The 17,990-nt window shown below is 31.3% G+C and overlaps 1 protein-coding gene across 2 annotated transcripts in view; it reads right to left on the bottom strand.

Annotated features, from left to right (window-relative positions):
* Positions 1 to 17,990, bottom strand: part of LOC127708671 (poly(A)-specific ribonuclease PARN-like) — a 52,116-nt gene that overhangs the window by 20,695 nt on the left and 13,431 nt on the right. For both annotated transcript variants that reach the window (XM_052213772.1, XM_052213773.1), the window contains exons 8-17: positions 17,627 to 17,731; positions 16,789 to 16,912; positions 14,513 to 14,569; positions 10,932 to 11,009; positions 10,559 to 10,602; positions 8,506 to 8,548; positions 7,550 to 7,625; positions 7,162 to 7,269; positions 1,073 to 1,142; positions 677 to 732 (exon numbers count right to left, since the gene is read on the bottom strand). In XM_052213772.1, the coding sequence (XP_052069732.1) occupies positions 677 to 732; positions 1,073 to 1,142; positions 7,162 to 7,269; positions 7,550 to 7,625; positions 8,506 to 8,548; positions 10,559 to 10,602; positions 10,932 to 11,009; positions 14,513 to 14,569; positions 16,789 to 16,912; positions 17,627 to 17,731 (761 nt within the window). The remainder of the gene's footprint in view (positions 1 to 676; positions 733 to 1,072; positions 1,143 to 7,161; positions 7,270 to 7,549; positions 7,626 to 8,505; positions 8,549 to 10,558; positions 10,603 to 10,931; positions 11,010 to 14,512; positions 14,570 to 16,788; positions 16,913 to 17,626; positions 17,732 to 17,990) is intronic.

The raw sequence follows: 17,990 nt of genomic DNA, 5'->3' as shown, positions 1-17,990 counted from the left end.
CAGGTTGTCAGATTTGTCTGAAAATTTCAGGGCAGATAGATCTTGACCTGATAATCAGTTTTACCTTGTCAGATTTACTCTAAATGCTTTGGTTTCAGAGATATAAGCCAAAATCTACATTTTACCCCCTATGTTCTATTTTTAGCCATGGCGGCCATCTTGGTTGGTTGGCGAGGTCATCGGACACATTTTTTAAACTAGATACCCTAATGATGATTGTGGCCAAGTTTGGTTAAATTTGGCCCAGTGGTTTCAGAGGAGAAGATTTTTGTAAAAAGCTAACGACGACGACGACGGACGACGGACGCCAAGTGATGAGAAAAGCTCACTTGGCCCTTTGGGCCAGGTGAGCTAAAAAGGGTTCATAACTTCTTTAGATATATAATGATCTCTCCATGTCATTATCAAATGTTCCCTCATATACAAAAGTCCACAAAAGAGTATTATCATGTGTATAGTCTTATAAAGTATAAAGGGCTGTAACTCTAGCAGACATCATTGAATAAATATATTCAGACACCAGACAAACTGACTAAAAATCCTTCTTAATATGACAGCTTTCAGACTTTCAATTGAGTTGTGTTTACACTTGATTGAAATGCCAGACAAAATTCATATTATGATTTAGGACTATGTAAATTATAACATTTGTCGTTAGACAATTCACAATACTTACAATCAGGACCTGTAAGGTCAATATATGGAGCATCAGACATTCTCATTAAAAACAATCTGTAAGCAAATAATTGTGTGTTATATGATAAACCTATGGCCATTTTCAATAACTTTTTTTTCCTTTTTTTTTTATTATATAGACAATTTTATTACATAGAAGTGAAAATACACTGATACATTTTGAGCAGAAATGCTTGCTCTCTGGGTGCATCTTAACCATACTCAGTTCTTGAGTCTGGTTCATTTTACTGCTTTTTAAATCACACTTCTGTTCTGTTTAAGACTAAAATGCAGATACAGACATCAGTACTTGTACTGTTAATTAATAAGAATTGTATACGTCTGATTAATCTTTTGTAACTATATTGGTCTACATATGTGTGTATTTACTACTTACTTATTTACATATGGATCTAACGATGATGAAGTCGGAGAAACTCTACCAGATGCATTTTTCTGTAAACTACCTGAAAATATAATAAAATGCTTCGCTGGGCGCAGCTTGATACGACCGCAGAGGTCGAACCCTGAACAGTTGGGGCAAGTATGGACACAACATTCAAGCTTGATACAGCTCTGAATTTGGATTGTGATTAAATATTTGACACAGCATAGGTTTCTGACACAGAAAGAATGTGGTCTAAGAACTTCAATTTTTTTAATTTACCTATTATGGTCCAATGTCCAAAATCAAAATACATGGTTAGATTCAGCATATCAAAGAACCCCATATATTCAATTTTTGTTGAAATCAAACAAAGTTTAATTTTGGACCCCAACTTGGACAAACTTGAAAACTGGTCCCATAATCAAAAATCTAAACACATGTTTAGATTCAGCATATCAAAGTACCCCAAGAATTCATTTTTTGTTAAAATCAAACTAAGTTTAATTTTGGACCCCAATTTGGACCTTAATGTAGACCAATTTAAAAAACGGGACCCAAAATTAAAAATCTAAAAACACGGTTAGATTTGGCATATCAAAGAACCCCAATAATTCAATTTTTGATGAAATCAAACAAAGTTTGATTTTGGACCCTTTTGACCTCAATATGAACCAATTTGATAGCGGGCCCACAAATAAAAAATCTAAATACAAGGTAAGATTCAGCATATCAAAGAACCCCATATATTCAATTTTTGTTGAAATCAAACAAAGTTTAATTTTGGACCCCAATTTGGACCAACTTGAAAACTTGGCCAAAAATCTAAAATCTAAATACATGTTTAGATTCAGCATATCAAAGAACCCCATATATTCAATTTTTGTTGAAATCAAACAAAGTTTAATTTTGTTGGACCCCAACTTGGACCAACTTGAAAACTGGGCTCATAATCAAAAATCTAAACACATGTTTAGATTCAGCATATCAAAGAACCCCAAAAATTAAATTTTTGTTAAAATCAAACTAAGTTTAATTTTGGACCCTTTGGACCTTAATGTAGACCAATTTAAAAAACGGGACCCAAAATTAAAAATCTAAATACACGGTTAGATTTGGCATATCAAAGAACCCCAATAATTCAATTTTTGATGAAATCAAACAAAGTTTAATTTTGGACCCTTTTGACCTCAATATGAACCAATTTGATAGCGGGCCCACAAATAAAAAATCTAAATACATGGTAAGATTCAGCATATCAAAGAACCCCATATATTCAATTTTTGTTGAAATCAAACTAAGTTTAATTTTGGACCCCAGTTTGGACCAACTTGAAAACTGGGCCCATAATCAAAAATCTAAACACATGTTTAGATTCAGCATATCAAAGTACCCCAAGAATTCAATTTTTGTTAAAATCAAACTAAGTTTAATTTTGGACCCTTTGGACCTTAATGTAGACCAATTTAAAAAACGGGACCCAAAATTAAAAATCTAAATACACGGTTAGATTTGGCATATCAAAGAACCCCAATAATTCAATTTTTGATGAAATCAAACAAAGTTTAATTTTGGACCCTTTTGACCTCAATAAGAACCAATTTGATAGCGGGGTCCAAAAATCAAAAATCTAAATACATGTTTAGATTCAGCATATCAAAGAACCCCATATATTCAATTTTTGTTAAAATCAAACAAATTTTAATTTTGGACCCTTTGGACCTTAATGTAGACCAATTTGAAAACTGGATCCAAAATTAAAAATCTAAATACATCGTTAGATTCGGCATAACAAATAAATAAATGTGGTCAAAGATTTTACAAATCTAATGCGCCATACTGTGCAATTAAAGATTACTTCTTGAAATTTTTCAATATTTGAAATTTGAAAAAAAAATAATATTTGAAGAATAATTCTTTTTAATTTCTGAAATCTGAAATGAGAAAAAAATTGACCCCCCGCAATTTCTTTTTACCCATTTTCTGTTTTACAAAACATAATTTAAAAGCAGTGTAAGGGAAGTAACCAAAACGTTGTATTTGGATTACCTCCCTTACACTGTTTTAAATTATCTTAATTGTTCATTAACCATTACTTTATACATAATTTAAAAGCAGTGTAAGGGAGATAATTTCAATGATGTATTTGATTTATCTCCCTTACACTGCTTTAAATTATGTTTTGTACTAAAGTATTTGTCCATTAACCAGGACAACCTTGTTTTTCCCCCTTTTTTGCCCCTAATTCTTAAACGGTTTGAGCCATAACCCCTCAAAGCAAATCCTAACCATCCCTTTGTCGTATGGAAACTTGTAGTATAATTTCAGAGAGATCCATACACCGTTCCACAGTTATTGTCTGGAAACTAGAAAATGCTTATTTTTGGCCCCTTTTTGGCCCCTAATTCCTTAACTGTTGGTACCATAACCCCCAAAATCAATCCCCACCTTCCTTTTGTTGTATTGATCCTTATGGTAAAATTTCATAGAGATCCATTCACTTAAACTAAAGTTAGAGTGCGAAAACTAATGGGTCTTCGGACGACGACGCTGGACGACGACGACGACGCCGCCAACGTCATACCAATATACGACCACAAAAATTTTTTTGCGGTCGTATAAAAATGAAGTATGAAATATATTGAATTGATATATGTCTTTTATTAAGAAACAAAATTACTTACAAATAAATAACACTTATTCAAATGTATTCTTCTGATTCTTGCTTAGATTTACAATGATTTAAATTTCTCTTTATAACAAGTTTTCATGTTAATTTCTATAGGAAGAATGTAAAACATAGATCTAAACTGCTTAGTTCCATTTTTTCAACAAGTTCCTCATGGAATAAAACAATCTATATGAGAAACCTAATGATGAGAACACACGCTGAAATGTATCGCCTATTTTACTGACCAAAGATTTTATGTTGAAAATCTTAAAGATAAAGGTTTTACTACAAGTATCATATAAACTTAAGACAGATAGACATGAACACTTTACAATTATTCCATTCACCAAATATAGATGACCTATTGTTTATGGTAATTGGAAAACAGACCAAATTACAACAAGAGTGCACACGCTGAAATGTCTCCCCTGTTTTACTGACTATTGATTTTATGTTAAAAGTCTTAAAGATAAAGGTTTTTCTACAAGTATGACATAAACTTAACATTTTTAAAGATCCATGACAATGAGGTCAATGTCAGATAAAAACTGTCACACAGACATGTATACCTTACAATTATTCCATACACCAAATATAGTTGACCCATTGCTTATGGTAATTGAAAAACAGACCAAAACACAAAAACTAAATGTTAACCAATGAACCATGGAAATGAGGTCAATGTCAGTTGATACTGGCTAGACAGACATATACACCTTACAATCATTCCATATACCAATTATGGTTGACCTATTGATTTGAAAAACAGACCAAAACATAAAAAACTTAACATTGACCAATGAACCATGAAAATGAGGTCAAGGTCAGTTGACACCGGCTAGACAGACATGTACACCTTACAATCATTCCATAAACCAAATGTAGTTGACCTATTGCTTATAGTACTTGAAAAACAGACCAAAACCGAAAAACTTAACATTGACCAATGAACCATGAAAATGAGGTCAAGGTCAGATGAAACCTGCCAGTCTGACATGTACCCCTTACAATCATTCCATACACCACATATAGTTGACCTGCTGCTTGTAGTATCTGAGAAACGGACCTTATCGCGTAACTTTAACCTTGATCACTGATCCATGAATTGAGGTAGAGGTCAGGTTAACCCTGTCTGACGGACATGTAGACGTTGCAAGGAACCCATATACCAAATATAGTTATCCTATTACTCATAATGAGTGAGAAATTCACATGACAAAGGCTTGCGTATAACGTAATAAAGGGACATAACTAGAGAACTGTAAAAGTGACGCCACCCAAATTCTAACTTGAGAATAAGAATTGTGTATAAGTGTCATAACATTTGGTCGACGCAAACTAAAGTAAGGGAACAGAAACTAATTTTTGGACGCACGTACAGACGGACAAGGGTAACACTTAATGCCCCCCTGCGTTGGGAGCATAAAAAAGCCAAATTTGATTAATTCTGCATCAAGAATCTAACCTTGATAACTAAAAGTATATATAAACATCCCAATTCATCATGCACATGAAACTTATCACTCAATCTTGTTCAAAAGGCTGTGTTTGTATTTTACACCATATCTTTATTTCAATAAAAAAAGCTTCCCAATTCATGTGATTAATATAGTTATCTAAATGGAGTCAAAAATTTGACTGAAAATCTGATAGAACTGTTTCATTTATCTATCATATAAAAATAATCATAGAAAAGTATATAGAACAAGATTTTCATTTTTTTTAGACTTGTTATCTTCTTTCACTTCCCCTAATTTTTAATTGCCACTTGTCAAGATGTCCTCTTGTTCACTTTTAATTATATCTTTCATTGTCTTAATTGTACAGTCTCTTTTCGGTATATAGGATCACTTGGTATAAACAGGGAGTTTTGTTTTAGTTTACTTTCTTCCTTCAAAAGTTAGAGTAGAAAATTTACTGATATAAAGTCTGAAAATGTAAGAAGTTGCACTGAATGAAATTAGTATTTGAGACAACTGCTATTCCATTCAGATTATTTGATATCTTAAACTGTAAAAGACTAAATGCTTTAACATAATCATTAAACAGGTCTGCATTTTAAGAAGAAATTCATCACTTACAATATAGAATTTATTCAGAGTTTTTCATATCTTGATTCCTTTATTTAATGTTTCTGTTGACAAAAATTTTAATTTGGATATGAATTGAATAAAGATTAAATCAATATAATTTTTCCTTGTCAGTTGTATTCAACATTTTATCCCTTTCATCATTCTATCTTGAACAAAAGTTATCTGTTTTGCAGTAAATATCACTAATGGATTCATATGATGAAATCCTTTTCAAACAATGTGCTCCTTAACAGCAGGAGGAAGTTAAGGAATAAAAATTCGTAAGGGTTCCGCGGAACCCAGTGTCTCGCCTACTTTTTCTGTTAATCGCAGGCTCAACAAAAATGAGGAAGTAAATCAATAAAAATATTCCTCTTGATACTATCTTTTGATTGTAAGAAGTTTCTGTCCAAGTTTGGTAAAAATCCAGGATAGTTTATGAATCTAATAAATGTTTAAAAACTTTATCTGCAGACTGAATGTAATGTTAACTTGAAGAAAACAAAATTTCCTTCAAGATACTAGCATTTGATCATAAACAAGCTTCTGTTAAAGTTTGGTGCAAATCCAAAATAGTATAAGAAGTTTTTTAAAATTTAAAAAACTTTAACCACAGAGTGAATGTGTTGTTTCCTGACAGGAAATCTAAGTCCATTTAAAAGTAAAATACGGAAAAAATGGATTTATTATTTTACAAAATTTCCTTCTAGATACTAGCTTTTGATCATAAACAAGCTTCTGTCCAAGTTTGGTACAAATCCAAAATAGTATAAGAAAGTTATTAAAATTTTAAAAACTTTAACCACAGAGTGAATGTGTTGTTTCCTGGCAGAAAATCTAAGTCCATTTAAAAGTAAAATACGGAAGAAATGGATTTATTATTTTACAAAATTTCCTTCTGGATACTATCTTATGATCATAAACAAGCTTCTGTCCAAGTTTGGTAGAAACCCAGGATAGTTTAAGAAAGTTATTAAAATTTTAAAAACTTTAACCACAGAGTGAATGTAATATTTCCCGGCAGAAAAACTAAGTCCATTTATAAGTAAAATACGGAAAAAATGGAATTTTATTTTTACAAAATTTACTTCTGGATACTATCTTATGATCATAAACAAGCTTCTGTTCAAGTTTGGTAGAAATCCAAGGTAGTTTAAGAAAGTTATTAAAATTTCAAAAACTTTAACCGCAGAGTGAATATTTGTGGACGCCGCCGCCGACGACACCGACGGAATGTAGGATCGCTATGTCTCGCTTTTTCGACTAAAGTCGAAGGCTCGACAAAAATGAACAATTCAGAAGTTATATTTTGAGAGAAAACTTGAAGCAACCTTGAGATACAGATTAATTTGACTTACCCAGATAGTTAGTCATACTTATATAGCACAGTCCTGTGAGGTAAGCATCAAAACCTGCCTCATGATGTTGGTCTGGTGTGTTATAGCTACTAAAACCTTCAGCTAAATCTGTAATATTTCATAAAACACATGTAAAATTAACTAAACATAAAACAATTTACAAATTAAAAAACTTTCAAAGCTTAAAATGAAAACCCATACACTGTTGTTGGATTTTTAAAAAGTCTCCCTTTCAATTAAAATACTAATACATGTATTTTAAAGTACGTAATATTTTGGCTTCTATTTTAATAGTAACTATATTGAAATGTATCCCTGATGGTTTAAATTGTAACCTTTCCTATAAAATTTTTAAGATATTTAGAATAAACAATGATGATTTACGTACCAACCTCAGGCTTACAAAATGGAGGAAATTCTAAAAACTTCTGCAAATCACCTAATGCAGTACTTGGAATTTTTTCCTGCAAAACAAGTTAAAAGTAAAAGTTAGTACTATGAAATGCAAAATTAAATTTATTGGTATCGGTGTAAGTTAGAAAAGAATTCATGTAAGGAATCAAAAGAAAAAACAATACCATATTAACTATAGTTAATTCTGAACATAAATAGTTGCCAGAAACCAAACTTTCTTGAAAATTTCAGTCTTATATATGAGCTGCTGTGACCTTCATCTTTAACCTACTGAACCCTAAATCAATATAGGTCATCATCTTCATTAAAACCATTTTAATCCTTAGTTCAGAAAAGATTGGATATATTGATAGATATCATACAGAAACTAATAATTTCTTAAACATCATATATATATATATATATATATATATATATATATATATATATATGCATATAGCTATTGTGATTATAACCTTTGACCCTGGAAGTAATTTCAATTAAAATCTTTATCTCCTCAGTACTCTCTTCTCTAAAAAGTTATTGTGAAAAAAGTATTAAAAACATTATGCCAACAATTATCATGTTAAAGACTTTTCTGATGTCATATAAAAATTGAGATTTAATAAAAAAATATATATGCATCTAAATCAATCCATCATATATTTTTATTTATTCAACCAGGAAGACAAAAAAAAAAGCATGAAATACAAGTAATCAACATAATGTTTATTGGCTATTGATTTTCTTGGACCAAATACAGGTAATGCATAAATTCATGTCAATAAATAATGCTTTACACTGCCTTAAAAAAGGAGAACCATGAAAAGATTTGCACAGGAAAACATTTGCAATTTTAAACAAAATTGTTTTACTTCTCTACTGTACAATTGCCTACCATAAAGGGGTTCATACCCCCATCAGTTTTGTATCTACTGTATAATTGCTTACCTTAAAGGGGTTCATGCTCCCCATCAGTTTTGTATCGACAATTCTATATAAAAAAAGAAAGACTATAAATTTCTAGGCACAGAACTTTTCTTAAACAAATTATCCTCTAAAATACTTTTTTTTTCATTCATCCTTTATCCTGTTTATTTTAAGCCACAACTGAGCTTTTTTCAGTCTTCATTCTTTTACTTGTAACATGAATGGTAATTTTTCCTTTGGTCTTTGAATGAGTTCATTTCTGTTATTTTTAGAGAAGTGCATTTACTGAATAGATTTTTAATTAGAGCACTATTGAATCACGCCGTTGACCGCTTGTCATAGGAATAGTAAAGGATGGGAGGAGCTTAAACAAGTGCTCTAACTCCCATCTCAGAAGTTGTTAATGCACTGTTTGGCTACGCCTCCTTGGACTAGTAAATAATGAAAGAATAAAACAAAATGTAATAAAAGTGACCATAAATTTTCCTACTGTCCTAAAATTTAGTTGGAGACCTGTTCTTATCATGTCAGAATTAATATTCCATAAATATATGTCAGTGAATGTTTAGTCATATACTTTTTTATGAAGGTCTATCTCCGTATATTCAGCATGCTCAAATATTTGTCCCTAGACCTTACACAATCAACAACAAGTCAATTAACCGATCTTTTTCCATTTGGATGGGAATGGAGGAATCTATTTACCTTCATAATTGGTTTTAAAAAATATTTCCTTCTCATCACAATGTTTAACACCTTTGAATCTAAAAGTAATTTTTGAGGTTTGAAGGCAGATAAACATCGTATAAAATTTATATAAATCTATCCCCCTCAATAATTTTTGGGGAGATAAAACTATTCAATAACAAATAAATGGCTCTTGAGTATGTAAACTTCTATGCAAATCTCACTGCAACAATTCTTTTACATATACCTGTATCTGAAATACAAATTCTTATGACAACTGCTGTGCGTTAATTTTCTGAAAATGAGACATAATAATCACGCCACTACTTGATAGACATATTTAATTCACAGTAAAGTTTTATTGGTCAGCATTTAACCATTGACATATGTCATCGCCCATAAATTTTACAAATCATATATAGCCACGCCTTACTCATTAACATATGTAATTGACTCAAAGCTACGCTTTTCGTGCATTAAATATGTCAATTCGTAAAAGGTGTGCTGTATATATATCTTGACAACTTTCATCTTAACAATTTATTAAAAGACAAACCAAGTTTTTCGCTTTTAATAATCTTCACATTTTTTATCCCTTTTAACAGCAAACAAACAAGTACATTGTTATAGGTTATTTGATTTAAACATAGCATATACCCATGGAGGGCAGACATTTTTTGATGCACCACTAATTAGACCCCATCCTGAAATAGGTTTTATAGCTGGAACAATTTTAGTAATGGCTAAGTTGAATTAAGGTTTTGTTCATTACTTTTAATGTATGGCTTTCTTCCTTCTATCTAACACACCTTTCAGTAGCAGTAGTGGTGAATTATCATTAATTATCAATTTTCATTACCCAACTCCAAGGGGTTTTAAAGTGGAAACAATTTTTCTACAGTTGAACTAAGTTTTTGACCTTGACCTTCAATGAGGGGGTTTCTTCCTTGTTTTAGACACTACTTTTTGAAAAGTCTTCATTAAATTTGCATGCATGTATAAAATGCCATTTTAGTCCAGTCTGCAGGGCAAGTCTCTGTTATGCTTATTCATGACTTGTCTAAAAGCAGGGCCATATGTCCTGGACATACTGAATAGATTTTTTGCTCATTAAAGACTTTGTTGGCCACCGGTCTTTTTGTGTTGCAATCTCATGAACTTATACTCCATCATGTCCACATCTATCAATGTATGTGTTATCTCCCTATATATTTGATTCAAAACAAACTTCCAGCATGTAGCCATTGCTTTTAGAGATTTTTTTAAAAAACAAGTTGATAGAATTTTATAGAACCCTATTTCACATTTAATTTCTGAGCAAATTGAACAAAACATTATTTATGGCAAAATAAAAAGATTGTTAGTCTCCATTATTTATTATACAAACCTTGGGAAAGCACAGTGGGTCATTGCTTTAAAATCTTCATAACTCTAAAAGAACAAAAAAGAAAATACTTAGGTAAAGTTATTTCAAGTGCAAGGTACATGTATATCCATGAAATATTTAGATTAAACAGTGTAAATATTATCTTTAGATTCTTGTATTTATTTGGATCTTCCTGGACTTCTATGATAAATTATCTTAGAATAAATGTACTACTAACAATTGTGTGATTTTCATTCCATCTTTTCAGACCCTAAAATATATAAGAATGATTTTCTCAAATCATTCAAGAATTTTTTAATTAATTCTCAAACGGTCGTATAAAACCTGGCTGTCTGATTTTCATAAGACCAATTATCTAATATCATAAACTTACATCTGGTAATGGGTAATAAAATTGATGCAATATATGGATAATATCTAATAACATATTATGTCCCAGTAACAGCTTCCCCTGTAATAAATAATATCATAAACTTTAAAGCAAATATTAACAGAATTTTTTTGTAATAACTAACTGGGTAAAATCAATTTACACTAAAGTACTTGGATGTGTCCAATAATTGGTTAATGTGCTTTTATTATTTTTACATTTTCTAAAAGTCCTATTATTTCTACAGTCCCTACACAACTATTGTCAAATTCAATCCAGATTTAAATCTGAAGTTTTCATTGCTGTTGTCCAGTGCTAATCAAATTTTGTCATTCCATATTTTTTCTCCTTTGCTGAAATTTAAATAGTCAGAGTGGTAACAAGCAGATTTTCATACACAAGATTCCAATTTCGATTTTATGAATGAACTGCCCCATTTGACCTGGACTCATTTGGGGAAAAACTTGTCATAGGACATTGTGACATAGATATTTGCTTTGTGACGTCAAACTTTTCCAGGGAAAAGCAACAATTGGAGGATAATGTATTGGCAATACCTATATGAATCAGAGTACAGAGTGCAACAAGTAGAGAAACCACAATAAAGTTCTTTTAACTGTGTCACTTGAACCACATGTTGTTTCATATTCAAATATGAAACTCTTATGGTATACTAAAAGTGTTATTTGCACATACTTCATTTTTTTGCTCACTTAGACACAACTCCAACTGGAGAAATAACTAAAGAGAACTAATGGTCAAATCTTTTAATAAAGTAGTAAAATTTGGTAAAATAAGCTTGTAGAATCACTAAAAAAAATCACACAGTAAGAGAACAACCATTTCAGAAAGATCAGTTTTAAGTTATTTCTTTAGATTTATAGGAGAAAATCTACACATAATTGGGCAATATATTTAGATTTTTATGAACTTTTATTTGCATTTTCATGTAGCTCTTGTTGAACTGCATCTGAATATCAAAAAATGGTGTATGTAGCATATCTTCTTTCAGCGATACCATCAATTAAATATTTATGAAATAGATCTGTGATGTATGAATGTATGAAAAAAGCAAATGGCCATTACTAGAAATTCAGAAATTGGTTATATTACGGCAATATTTCATGGAAATTTGATATCTGTGAAATAAAAGAACAAGAGTGCACCCGCTGAAATGTCTCGCCTACTATACTGACCATTGATTTTATGTTGCTAGTCCTAAATATAAAGTTTTACTAAAAGTATCACATTAACATTTATGATCCAAGAAAATGAGGTCAAAGTCAGATAAACCAAGCCGGACATACACGTACACCTTTAATACAATCATTCCACACACCAAATAAAGATGACCTATTGCTTATAATATAAAAGACACAGACCAAACCATGGAAATTTTATATTGACCAATGAACCATGAAAATGAGGTCAAGGTCAGGTGAACCCTGCCAGACAGACATGTACACCTTAAAATCATTCCATGCATCAAATATAGTTGGCCTATTGCAGACCTGGGGTCAATTACATGCCAAAGTAATTAATTACATTTCAATTACATTGATTTTTAAATGTAATTATTTGCATCACAATTACATTGATTTTCAAATGAAATTAATTACATTTCAATTACATTGCCAATGTAATTAATTACATATCAATTACTTTTGTCCAAAGACACGTAAAAGCTCTAACATTTAGAATAACATCATTAAAATGACAACAGGAAAGAATAGAATAAAACTTTTATATATACATGCACTTTTTAGCAGTGAAATTATTTGTACAAGCTATGTTTTAAGTTTTCAAATTTCAAACGGCATTCTTACATTTAATCATCATTAGATTTTTGATTGCATTTCTTATTTTTATTGGGAAAAATTTATAAAGATATATATATATAGATACAAATGAATATATTTTTTAATTCTTCAAATTTTTTTTTTATAAATTACAAGTTTCTACTAAAAAAGTTAATTTAAATTTTAATTTTTCTTAGTTACCTCATGTGAACTTTGAAGTAACTTTCAAGATTCCATTTTTACATCTGAACATATTCTAACATGCATATGATGGTTTAAAATAAAAATTGCCTTTGGCTATTTAATCAAGGGACATTCTTTTACTTCATTGACATTATTAGTTAAGTGAAAGGAATAACCTGGGCCTATGATTATAGTTTATTGTTAGAACAATATATTTACAAATTGTAGGTCAATCATGTCAATAAATTGGTATTGTTCTTGATTTTTAGATTTTTTTATGTAAACATGCAAAACAATTAATAAATTAAATACAAATAAAGATTATTATACATGCTATACTGATTATAAAAGGAAATATCAAGGAATGCTGTAGTTTTTTCAACATGATAAGTGTTTAAAAAGTATAAAAAACAGACCAAAACACAAAAACTTAACTTTAACCACTGAACAATGAAAATGAGGTCAAGGTCAGATGACACCTGCCAGTTGGACATGTACACCTTACAATCATTAAATACACCAAATATAGTAGACCTATTGCTTATAGTATCTGAGATATGGACTTGACCGCAAAAACTTAACCTTGTTCACTGATCCATGAAATGAGGTCGAGGTCAAGTGAAAACTGTCTGACAGGCATGAGGACTTTGCAAGGTACACACATACCAAATATAGTTATCCTACTACTCATTATAAGAGAGAAATTAGCATTACAAAAAATCTTAACTTTTTTTTCAAGTAGTCACTGAACCATAAAAATGAGGTGAAAGACTATGGAAATATGACAGACTGAAACTTCATATCATAAGGCATCTATATACAAAGTATGCAGCATCCAGGTCTTCTACCTTCTAAAATATTAAGCTTTTAAGAAGTTAGATAACGCCACCACCGCTGCTGCCACTGCCCACTATCCCTATGTGGAGCTTTCTGCGACAGAAGTCCCAGGCTCGACAAAAATTGTGTCCATAGCACGCAAATGAACCTGCTGATAAACGTACGGGAAATGAAGCAATTTTTCCGTTTATAAAGAAACATAACTCAAGAATAGTGAAAGTGGCGCCACCAAAATTGGAATTTGATCTGTGTTTAGTGGTAATAAGCAAGGTGTATAAGTTTAAAGAAATTTGGGAGTGGCAAAGTAAAGTAAGTGTTGCCAATTTTGCAATTTTTCAATTTATAAAGGGACATAACTAGAGAACTGTAAATGATGCCACCCATATTCTATCTTGATCTGTGTTTGGTGGTAATAAGCATTGTGTATAAGTTACATAACTTTTGGTTGAGGCAAACTAAAGTTAGAGAACAGAAAGTAGTTTTGGGACGTACAGATGGACAAAGGTAAAACTTAATGCCCCCTCAAAAAGGGGCACAAAAAACACCTTTCATGATATTGTCTACACAACATTTGTACCTAATGTAATTATTACTTAAAATAGGCAACACATATACATGTACAAAAAGTGTTACATTTACATTGTATTTATAATTTACATTATACACTTTCTATTTTATTAATTCTATTCCTCTATTCCTGTAATAAAAAACCAAAATATTCAACTTACTACAAAATGCCATAAATATTCTGGATAATTGACTTACACTTTGAGAAATCATCTTTATAACTTGTGTAAACCCCACAGCATCATCTATTTCAGCCTGTAATATAATGATATAAATAACTTGTGCTTATATAACTCTTCGGTCCATGCACACTCTGACAGTGAGAAAAAATATATAAACTCATCAATGATACCAGGATTAAAATTTTGTAAGCCAGACATGTGCTTCGTCTACAAAAGACTCATCAGTGATGCTCGAAAATAAAAAAGTTAAAAAGGCTGAACAAAGCACAAAGTTGAAGAGCATTGAAGACCAGAATTCTGAAAGGTGTTGCCAAATACAGCTAATATTATAGCTTTGACGTATCATATTATTTTCACTATGTTTGATTTTGAATGTTTTAAAACTGTAGTCGGATCTAATTGAGCATTCTAGTTGTTCAACAAGTGATAAAAAGTTTACAAGTGTCCCTTTTAAAGAGGATCCCATATCTTCTTTCATTAATCAATAACCTATGTATATGAACTGGAACAATAACGAATATTTTGTGCTATAATTGTGTCAGTAACATTGTCAGAGGTTGTCTTTTGTAATATTTTCATTTTTGTTTGTTTCTGGATTTCTGCTTTAATGGCAGATCTTAGATAGTCTCTGATAAATTAATTCCAGACTTTTTACGACTCAGTGTGATTTAGATATTATATAGACACCTGTCTATTGTTGAAGACTCTATATTGAACTTGAGATGGCTTCTGGTTATTGTAAACCTACTTAATTATGATGATACTTTTTTTTTTCATGATCAGCATATTCTTCTTGGTTTCGCTGCAATTTTATTTTTGCTATTTTCTAATTCTCATGAAGAATGTAAGGAAGATCCAAGTTTTGCATATAAGTGACATTTCATATTTAGCATTATTTTTTTATGCCTGAAGTTTTTAGTCATAACTTAAGTATTTAATAATACCCTTTAATTGACAGCAATTTATAATTTTCTATTTATGACTCTCAATAATCAAGTTAATGTGCAGACAATAATGATAACTTGTATCATTAACATAAACTCAATGATATGTAACCTCATAAATATTCACGATACATAAACAGTTGTTATATTGTGTGTGTAAATAAACCAAACTGTTGCCTTTAAAATTTATTTGTTCTTAAGACAAGATGTGTTGGTATGATGTGAGTACCCCCATCTGCTGCCAAATCATGAAAGCCCACACAAGTTACAACTCATCACTTTTGAACTTGAAAGAAGTCATTATGTTCAAAAGCAATTGACGAAATTTTTTTAATTTGTTCAACATTTTGAAAAATTCAAAGTATTGGCAAAGAGGCAGTAGGTAACTGACAGATCAGTAAAAGTGCTCACACTTAACAAATTCACTGTCAAAATGCAGATCAAATATGAAGTAATTTTGTTAAGTTCCGACAACTGTTTGATTTCAGCAGATGGAAGGACAGACATGGAAAACATAAAATGACCAAGCCACTAAGGCACTTAGGCCATACAAAGAAAAACACCTAGGTTCTCAGGCCACTTTTTTAAAATATGGATGAGGGAGGGAGACCCTTTTTTTTTTTTTTTCAGAAGAAGAAAGTTGTCTTTCTTTTTTTCAAGAAATTTCATCAAATCTAATGCTTCAGCTGTCTAGATATATCTTATCAATCATGATCTGCTTACCCTTCCAAGGCACAAATGTGTATTTTCAAGATGAAGAACTCTTGGTATGAGTTTTAATGTACTAGATATACGTGTTTCAGCTATAAAATGTTCATGACCTGAAAATTTGAGCGCATATTTTAATATGGGTCACTATGTGTGTTCAGCTTCTGTAAATGCTCTGTAAATGTCCATCTATCTGGACCTACTTGTCCATTTTTTAAGGACAAAATCAATTCCGAAAAGTTACATTCTGAGGAAAATTTGATCATGGCATCAAAACTTTGCTCCTATGTGAGATTTGGCAAGAAATTAAAGTCATCTCGTTCCACTCTACAATGTCTAGTCAATGTTAATTAACAGCCTCAATAGAAACATAACCTTTACATTTTCAGAAAGCGCACAGACGACTCTGTTAAGTTATTCATAAACACAAAATTAATATCGGACCTGATATGAAAAAATTCCATATTTTGAAGAAAATAAAAATTGTCGACGCGGGAGTGTTTTTAGGGATGCGGCTGGGCCTGAGAATCTAGTATTTTTTTTTGTGGCCTTAGTAGAAGAGGCATAAAAACACAAAACCTGTAGTATTTCTATAATTACACTTAAACAGATATACAGTAATGATGTCATGTTTTCTTACAATTTCTGCAGCTTGTTTCTCCTTTTCTTTCTTCTTTAATTCATCTTCACTCTTAACTCTCGTTACTACGATATATCTCTCCTTTTTCTCTCCCGTTTTTGTTTCTAAGTGAACACCTGTAAATCTGAAACAAAATCAACTTAACTTGAACATTTAAAAGCAGTTTTTAAATTAACTTTTATTCAACACAGCATTTAAAGAAATATAACTCCCTCGAGCTCAGGCAAAGTTCACCTTAAATAGAGGTTCCAACTCCCTTGAGCTCAGGCATAGTTTACCTGTAATAGAGGTTCCAACTCCCTCGAGCTCAGGCATAGTTCACCTGTAATAGAGGTTCCAACTCCCTCAAGCTCAGGCATAGTTCACCTGTAATAGAGTTCCAACTCCCTCGAGCTCAGGCATAGTTCACCTGTAATAAAGGTTCCAACTCCCTCTAGCTCAGGCATAGTTCACCTGTAATAGAGGTTCCAACTCCCTCGAGCTCAGGCATAATTCACCTGTAATAGAGGTTCCAACTCCCTCCAGCTCAGGCATAGTTCACCTATAATAGAGATTCAAACTCCCTCGAGCTCAGGCAAAGTTCACCTTTAATAGAGGAATTAGAATATTCTTTTTCCGTCCCTTTAGTTAACAAGCTACTTACGTATTCTATTAGTTATCCATCCTTGGTGTTTAAAGTTTTGGGTTTGAGAATTTTTTAGTGAAGGTAAATCAAAAAGTGCTTCAGACACATAAAATTTATAAAGTTTTATTTTTATTGTCATGTACTTTCTTAAATATATTTCTTCCCTGAGTTTTTACCCACAAATAAGCCATGTAAAATCAAAGTGATATTTACTTTTGTCTAATAGTTTGGTATAGTAACTTTCTCTGAAAACCATTACTAGGTGGTAAATTCAATGTGTCTTTTACTGGTTCATCCATAAAATTCTGTATGAACTCACTGAAACAAGAAAAAAAACCAAATGCAATCATCATCAATAACAACATTAACACATAGTATTGTTCAAGTGAGAATTTTAAAACATTAATGGACCATAATGGTCGTTGGTTCTTGTTTGTCATATATGTTTTTCATAAATCATTTTATTATAAATTAGACCGTTAGTTTTCTCGTTTGAACTGTTTCATATTTTTCATGTCCGGGCTTTTTATTGCCGACCATACGGTATGAGTTTTTCTCATTGTTGAAGGCTGTACTG

The sequence above is a fragment of the Mytilus californianus genome, unplaced genomic scaffold, assembly GCF_021869535.1.
Source record: "Mytilus californianus isolate M0D057914Y unplaced genomic scaffold, xbMytCali1.0.p SCAF_7, whole genome shotgun sequence".
NCBI lineage: Eukaryota > Metazoa > Mollusca > Bivalvia > Mytilida > Mytilidae > Mytilus > Mytilus californianus.
The sequence above is the reverse complement of the archived record's forward strand: the minus strand, read 5'-3'. Positions and strand labels throughout refer to the sequence as shown.